At 39.5% G+C, this 8,780-nt stretch overlaps 1 protein-coding gene and 1 long non-coding RNA gene across 2 annotated transcripts; one reads left to right on the top strand and one right to left on the bottom strand.

Moving 5' to 3' along the window:
* Positions 1 to 534: 534 nt before the first annotated feature.
* Positions 535 to 1,851, bottom strand: LOC121913494 (transmembrane protein 74; the record flags this gene model as incomplete). The annotated part of the gene is made up of 1 exon (XM_042436148.1): positions 535 to 1,851. A coding segment is annotated over one exon (480 nt), but the record flags the coding sequence as incomplete, so codon positions are not given.
* A 2,559-nt stretch (positions 1,852 to 4,410) lies between these two features.
* LOC121913401 lies at positions 4,411 to 7,775 on the top strand. The gene is made up of 3 exons (XR_006100312.1): positions 4,411 to 4,565; positions 7,330 to 7,424; positions 7,617 to 7,775. It is a non-coding gene; the product is annotated as an uncharacterized LOC121913401 (long non-coding RNA).
* Positions 7,776 to 8,780: the final 1,005 nt, after the last annotated feature.

Genomic DNA, 8,780 nt, shown 5'->3' with positions numbered 1-8,780 from the left:
TTGTTTTGTGTGAATGAACATGCATTTTTAAAGTTCAGCTAAAGCTATATCAGACAGAGTAAGAAAAATCAAACAAGTATCTTACAAAATTCTTTTTTTGGGACAACATTTTGGAGCGTACTCACTTGATTTCATATTATTGGCCAAACTTCAAAATGCAGTTTTACACAAAACAAGGACTGTTCATTTTGTTCCTCATTACTGACACTGGAGTTATATCAGGAAGGGATCTTTTAAAGGGGAACTCCACTAACTTTACACATCAGACCCTGTTAACAGGTGTTGGGGAGTACTATTGCATATGTAGAGAGCTGCTTGAAGTCTGATAAATTCTGATAAAACATCAGTTGGGGCTGAAAACTACAAGTTTGAAAATGAAAGAAACATCTGGGGGTGTGGACCTCTGTAGCCTGCTCCTCATCTCTGCTTGAGGCTCGGGGTTCGCTCCATTAGCTGCTACTAGCATAACACACCTGAATTTGTACAGTGGAGTGAATCAAGTTGCATTATGGGTAATGTAGGCACCAGGTTTTGACAAGGGAACAAAAATGAGTGGAATAAAAAACACAATATCTCTGGTATGCATTGTGGCTTTGCTTTAATTGTGCCAGAGGGACTGATATTTTGTATGTACTTTTTATGTCTGTGATTCTGCTTTGCATGTTTTAATTAGCAGCACAATGTTTTCTTGTTCAGTCCGTATTTCTATAAACATGAATATTCCCTATTACATTTCATCGCATTAGTATTGTGGTTTCTGTCTTGCATGTTTTAATTAGCACTTGACAATGAAACGTAGTATAATGTCCTGTATTTTTTAACATTAACATGCTCTTCTCTCTTTATTATTGCTCTAAAGGCTCATAAATGATCCGAATAACTTCATAAATTTAAGTATTTTATTCTTTTTTAGGGTGACTTTTTAACATTTTTCCAGGGACTGCAGATGAAAATAGCTTCTTGGCTTACTCTAATGTTTATTCATGTGCACTGCCCCTGTTAAATAAACCAAAAGATTAAAAAAAATAAACAAAAATAAATTAACAGATTTTGCTCCTTTAAAAAAACCATATTCATCTCAATGTGAGTCTGAGAATGTTATGAGTACTCTTTTAACAGCCAGTGTACAGAAGGAACAATAACCCAGAACTCTGCAATGTACATATGGGCATGTGAAAATTGTTTTATGACAGACTTGGATAGATGTGAATATATCCTTTGAAAAGGTTTTTTTCTTTCAACCAGAAAAGTAGCCTCAGCTGTTAGAAATAAAAAAGGCATTAAACCCCAACCACATCTCCGATTATAGGACAGCATTGGTAGGATTTTCTAAGCAGTTTCTGAGTCTTTCCGCTTGTCCTGTCCATAAATTCAGCTGAGCACCTCTAAATCCTCATCAGCCGCTGACAAATGTGAGCAGGATTCCCGAGTCGGGCTGGAGCCTGCTCTCAAATTGATCGAGCCGTACAACTTTGCTGCGTGTTTGGAATAGGCAAAGGCTTTCCTCCTCATCATCTCCCCTTTCCACAAGGAGATCATGAGCAGGGTGGAGAGCAGCACACCCCCGAGGGTGAGCAGGCACAGTCCCGCTATGACACACCGGTCTAGATGGGCTCCTACCCTGGCTTTCTCTCTCTCCAGCCGCTCCATCTCCCTGGCGGACACGCTGTCCGGGTCCACTCGGACGTCCCTGGGGACCGTGTAGGATATGGCGACCAAAGAGATGCCGGTCACAAGGCAAGTGACGGCGGTGATGAAGCCGTAATCCACCGACTTCCCCGAGCCCTCAGAGGAGAGGTCGTCGTCGGACAGCAAGTAAAGTTCCGGGATGTCCTCCTCCTCCTCCTCCTCCTCCTCCTCCTCCTCTTCCTCCTCATCCACCACCCCCTCCTCCTCTTCCTCCTCATACAGTTCACTTGATGAGCAGGTTTGTGGACTTGTCCCTATTAGTCCGACATCTTCATCCTCATCAGCATCCTCTTTTCGGGTGAAAGATGTTTCTGTTTCCTCCCCGGCTCCCCGGTTCTCTGTCCATGGTGCTGAAACCTCTCCTCCGCCGGGGTGAAGCGACTTTCCGCCGCTGCAGCTGCTCTCGCTGCCACTTTGCTTATTAAAAACCAGGGAGGTGTCTCTCTGATCGGGTTGATCAAAGTAAAACAGTTCCAGATCAGCCATTTGAACATGGGCTGGGTTTCCCGATTTGTCAAGCCCATGCGCCCGTCTCTGTCAGTGCGAAAAGAAAACAATAAAGATATTGAAACTCGCTGAAATGACTTTAATTCTTTGCATGCTTGGTCGCTGAGAGCCACTTATCTGTGCCTGAAGTAAAATCTACACGCATCTCTGTCTCTCTTGTGTGCACCGCAAGCATTTTAAAGTACAGCCAAGCAAATCATAAATGAATTCCCATGACAATACACAATGCCATCATGTAAAAATGCAACACAATGAAATATTTCCACTGCCCAGTAACACTTTATTTATGTCCGCTCTGGCTTCTGCAAGCTCTCAAATCGCTTTCCCAAAACACTGAGTAACCATGCGACACGCTAATTAATCTTATTCCAGCTAATGTGTTTCAGTAATCGGTTATTAAGCAACAAAATGCGGTTAGCTGAGTACCTCTCTCCCGGTCTGTGGCTGCTCGCACCCCCGGCTGCTTCTGCTCCCTGGTCAATTAGAGGGAAAGGTTTGGCAGACCCCTCCCACGGACTGAGCGCAGGCAGACCGCCTTAAATGCTTATTACCGAGCCAACTTCAGTGTTCCCCGGTACATGCACACTAATCAGATGGGAGGCAGGAGGCGGCAGACTCTGCCTGTGGGAAAGTGAGTAGAAATACAAGATACCACTTCCTAATAAGATCCCTGTTTAAACAGAGTTCATGAGCTGCTACTAATGGCTTAATGTACAGTTGATTAATCTTTTATTGTTCAGTTATTAGCTTTTAACGAGAGCAACTTTTGGGTTGCCAGGTTGTGAGAAATCTCTCTTGCTGGTGAGTCATTAATGAAGTTATAAATGCTTTCTAATGAAAGTTAAAATGCAAATGAATTATTAATAAAGGGTGATAAACCATGAATTGCGCAGTTAGCCTACACTATGATTATTTTGTCAGTCAATCAAACATTTGGTTTAAGTGTCAAGAAAATAGTGAAAAATCCTTTTTTTTTTTTACAGCCAGTTTCCTAAACACATTTTTAACCCTCAGACCAAAACTGAACAATTCAGTTTACTAAATGATAAAGAAAAACAACACATTCTCACAGTTTAATGTTAGAAGCTTGAACTAGTTCATTTTGGGCATTTTTGCTTGAAAAATGACCAAAATGTGTAGCCTAATCAATTATGAAAAATGTCTCTAATTAATTTTCTGTTGATTTTATCGATTATTCGACTAATTGTTTCAGCTCTAAAAGTATCACAACAAATTAAGAGTCACAAATTTCTCACTTTCTAATAAGCCATTAGCAAAAGTTAGTCTAATTAGTCACCTGCAATTATAAACTCTGCTACTAGAAAGTCTTCAGCCATGCTAGCAGCTCAGTGCACAGTGCACAGTAAGGCATAGTGAGCTAAATGCTAACATTAGCATGCTATCATGCTCATAATAACAAAGCTGATGTTTAGCAGGTATAATGTTTCAGCATCTTAGTTTAGTGTGTTAATTAATTAATTAATTAAATAAATAATTAATTAATTAGAACTAAACACTAAAAACAGTTGAGGCTGATAGTTCAGTTTAGCAGTTTTGCTTTTTTACATTTTTAAATCTTTGGGCGAGATACTGGACCCCAAATTGCTCCCAAATGGTTTCGCCAGCACCTTGCATGGTAACTTGCTGCAACCAGTGTGTGAGTGTGAATGAGCAGCAGAAACATTGTAAAGCGCTTTGGATAAAAGCGCAATATACATGGATCCATTTACCATGGGAGATGAAATGTCAGTAGGATTCATCCTCTGGGTTCCACGAATGTCAGTTACAAAATATCATGGTCATTTTTTCACTAGTTGTTGAGATATTTCAGTCTTGACCAAAGTGGTCGACTGACCATCAAACTTACATTCTCATGCCTGAAGCAACGCTGCTATTGTGGCTAATAAGTAATGGATAAAGGGTTGGGTTTTTTTACAATAATTCATCATGTCTTCAGTTGTATGTTAATAAATTGGACTGCAGTCCAGATGACCTGCTGCCCTTCAACAGAAGGTCAGAGGTCAAGAGTCTGCTTCATGAGCTAAAGAGCTAAAAAGACAAAGAAAGGTTTCCACTGGAGGAGGACAAACATCAGCCAGAGAGATTTTCACAATCTAAAAGTTGTTGTCAGTTATAAGTGCTATTATAACTGATCGATAAAGTATCAGTAAATTATTTATTAACCATTAATATAATTAGTTACAACTTAAAAACCCTTGACTTGACCTTTGATAGTGTGTAGCTATTGTCTGTGTGTGTGTTTTTTGTAACAAAGCTTGAGGGAACACAACAATAATATGATTTATGCTTTATTGATTTCTCTCTTTGTAGAGAGGTCAGAGGTCGTCTGGAGAGCAGGAGCCCTGCAGGTGGGGCCTCCAAACACAATCAGTGTCAGGCTCATTCAGGGCCGTTTAGAAATACTGAAGTAATGGGCCCACTTCCGTCTTTTATATAAATTATTAGGACTTTTCATTCTTTATTTAGTCAGTTTGTGTAATTATGATCTGTATAATTGCATTTTCTGTGAATTTTATGGTTGTGGTTTCAATGTCCTCTCCACACTGCTAGTAATAACATTCTGGTGGAGAAATACTGAATCATTTCTTTTTTGTTGGCCTAAAAGTAGTAAAATCTAAAAGAATAGCTCATTTTGGGAAATACAGATATTCACTTCACCTTTGGAAAGAGTGAGGCTAACTGTTTCCCCCTTTTTCCAGTCTTTGTGCTAAGCTAAGCTAACCAGCTGCTGGTGGTAGCTTCATATTCACCGTACAAATGTGAGAATTGATCCTCTCATCTTCTATCTGCAAGAAAGCAAAGTAGCAAATTTCCCCAAAATGTTGGACTGTTTCTTTAACAGTATTGGGTCTAAAAATGTTACCATGTTTTTAGTTTTTAATTGTAGGATCTTAAATCCGCTGCAAGTTGCTAAACCCCCAGAATTCCCAGAAAGAAACACAGATGCCACAAGTTTAGTGTCCTTGGTGGCAGCTATAGCACTGCACTTCAGCAAGGTAGGAATCCTGGTCCTCTAGTTGAAGAGCAACTGGTCACTGGAGCATGCTTCCTTCAGGGAGCATCATTATCTATATGATATGCATTCAAACAATTTTACTGCAACAAAGAAAAGCAGAAAAGTCCGGAAGGAAGGATTCTCCTCCTTTGAAACAAGCATTTTTCTAAATCATTTCCCCGACTGGCCCATTTTCAGAGGAGCAACATGCAGCCAAAAGTAAACTCTACTTTGATATTCAATCAAAAGCATGTCAAATCCTATCCAAAGCTCATATCTCCAAACTGGCAGCTTTTCAGGAACAAAAACATCAGCCTCATTATCATTTGTTTAAGAGTTAAAAGGGTAATATGCATCATAATTTTCTGAATCAGCAGAGGAGCATCTTATCTTTCCATTGATGTTAAAAGATGAAAACTACAAAAAAAAAAAAAAAAATCATGTCACACGATTTTTAAATGTCACAATATGCAGAAAAAGGGCACTTCCTGAGCTCCTTATAGAAATTCTCCTGGTTCTACTGGTCTGCTTTTCTTGGCAGAGCACTGGAGCATATGTAGGTTATAAGGTAGCCAAAGGTCATGATTACAAAATGCTTCAGTGCTGCGCTATTCAAATTCAGTCTGACTGTTTACTAAGATCAACCACCCTGATGATTTTTGGGTACATACAATACATACTGCACACTCTGCTCGCTGTACATTTAACAGTCAGGACCTTTTCAGGTGGAGAAGAGAGCAGAGGAGACACCGTTCAGAGTGGTTTTAACATTTCTGACAAAGGATGAGGAAGTAATAAATTTAACAGCTTTGCAGCGTATAGACTTAAAGTCTGCAGGGGTCAGCAGCAGAGGCAGGCAGGCGGGGATTGCAGAGGCTTTATATGTGTGAAACCTAAATACACTCTTACTCTCAGTTTGACATCCTGCTGCTTGTTGGTAGGTTGTTATTTTATTGACTGATTGATTTATTAATTTATTGTTAAGAAAGAGAAATTTTTTTTGCTTCAGAATCTAAATCACACATTTTGCCAAACAGACCAGTGAGACCACCCAGTTCTCTCCCATTAAATACAACATCAAAAAATCTCTTTTGTTCATTTTAAAGGTATGGTCAGCCAATATGCCACATCTAATGGGCCACACCCAGCCCTCACACGTGCAAAAAAGCTACATGGAAGCAAATCAAAAAGCTTGGAGAAAAAGTGAAAGTACCTCAAATTGCAATGCTATTAACAGCTGCTAGATGCAGGCTCCAAAAAATCCCTGGCTCCAGTTGACTCCTATTCAAAAAATGTCAACTTCTCTGTAGAAATACTGAGACAATCATGAGTTATTTTGGTTTCTATCACTAAATGTGGGTCCTTTCATAAGTGTGCTGGTGGTCATTTTAGAAATTATTGCTCCATCAGTAAGATTTGAAGACTTATAGTAGCTTTGACGTTTGCCGTGTGGGTGTTGATTGACGTCTGTGTTTGACAGCTCGCTCACCTGCTGCTCTCAGATCTTGTGTTTTAAGTATAAACTTATTTTTCTCCAGACAGTTCTACTGTGGTTGTAGTTTGGGAGTTACACTAACAGGACCCTCATAGGATGCTGTCACGCAATATTTTGGTAGCAACTCTGGGCTTCAAACCAGCTCCAATGCAAAACAGTAGGAAACGTCACACCTCGCTACGTTGTATGTATCTTTTAAGTTATCTCAAAGTTGAAGTCCCTATGCAGCATGAGGGGAAATATCATCATGTGTAAAGCTGTCAGTCAGACTATTGTCATCCATTGACGTGACACTGTTACAGAGTTATACTTGTTGCTGTTTCAAACTTTCAGTTTTACTTTAAAACCCTCTAATGAACTGAAGTTGTTTGAGAGCACTGGGTGTTGACGTGTGTTGATGTTCTACAAGTAGTTCAAATCTGTAACATCATCAACTGAGCAATCAAGTGACATACTTAGTACTCATTAGCTGTTGTTTCCTGACAGCTCTTCCTGCTCTTGATAATATTTTTAAAGTTAATTGAAACTGCAAATATGTCTCAATGTGAGTTTTCTATAACTGGTTCATGTTCTTTATCTCTTGCCTCGCTTTATATACTCCCCATTTCGGAGCTCTTTCCAGCCTGGTGATGGAGGATGTACCACCAGCAACCTCCATGCACATATGCCTTCTCTCCAGGCAGTGACGTGGTCATACTGATGTGGGCGATAACCAAGGTTGGATACATCACTCCAGGCAAATACTGCCAGTTTCTCTCTTTCTTTGCTGTGCTGTATATTCAGCCCACTGTCTATTCATTGCTTACTGTTCACTTGTCCCACAGCATTGTGTTTTGTTTGGTATGTGCAGCAGTTTGAACAGCAGTATCTGGAAGCAGTGTCTTACAGTTCTGTATTCAATGCTTTCAGCTGACAAGGCCGCATACAAAACAGTGAGATTCGACACTGGAAGTGAACCTACTGAAGACAGAAGTGTTTAGTTGGTGAGCACATAAAGATGCATCTTATGTTATAAACATAATCATGTGGATTATGTCTGTGTATTTCTGTTGTAAAATTCAATTTTGAGATGTGATAATGTAGTTTTTAGCCATATTTTTTTAGTGAATATTTAGTTTTACTAAATAACTGGATAAATCCTAACGACTTTGGCGTTCCTCTGACTTTTCTTCTAGTGCCACTATTGGGTTGACATTTGTAGTTTTTGAAATGTCTCAACTATTGGATGGTTTTCCATGAAATTTGGTACAGACACTCAGGTGCATGATTTGTAATACCTTTTCATCCATCGCCATCATCAAGTCAAAGTTTCAATTTGTCCAATACTTTCGTTTATGACCTGCAAAACAAATGACATTCCCATCAGCCTCAGCTGTACTTTGTGTTTCATGCTAATTAGCAAATGTTAGCATGCCAACATGCTAAACTAAGATGTTGAACATTACACATGCTATACACCAGCTAGTTACCATTTGTCATTGTGAGCATGTTGTCATGCTAGCATTAGCATTCAGCTCAAGTACTCACAGAGCTGCTAGTGTGACTGCAGACTCTTCTCCTTGGTAATGTCATGTTTCATTTTGCAATAGATGATGTTAATTAAAAAAAAAAAAAAACATGGACATTTGTAATAAAAAAAATAATGTGAAACACAGTGTAACATAATAAAGATAAAAGCACCCAGTAAGTATAACACAGCATCATAAGAGATTGTTATTAGAACCTGCCAAACAAACTATTTGTCCACTTTAACAATGTCATATTATTAATTATTAATGTCATATGTTAATGTCATATTTTGTGTTACTATCATATAATATGAACACAGTGCTGCAGCAGTTCATGCTGCACAGTCTTCTTGCTGGCCTGCCTGTCAGCCTGTAATACATAACCATGACCACGCAATGTCACAGAGTCACGCATATTTCATAAATTACACACACACACACACACACACACACACACACACACACACACACACACACACACACACACACACACACACACACACACACACTCATGCCTGAGGTGGCTGTTGGCATCAGTCCAATGTTAAACATGGCACATAACATG

Source organism: Thunnus maccoyii, chromosome 15, assembly GCF_910596095.1.
Source record: "Thunnus maccoyii chromosome 15, fThuMac1.1, whole genome shotgun sequence".
In the NCBI taxonomy this organism is placed as follows: domain Eukaryota; kingdom Metazoa; phylum Chordata; class Actinopteri; order Scombriformes; family Scombridae; genus Thunnus; species Thunnus maccoyii.
Note: the sequence above shows the minus strand (reverse complement) of the source record. Positions and strands in the feature narration are given on the sequence as shown.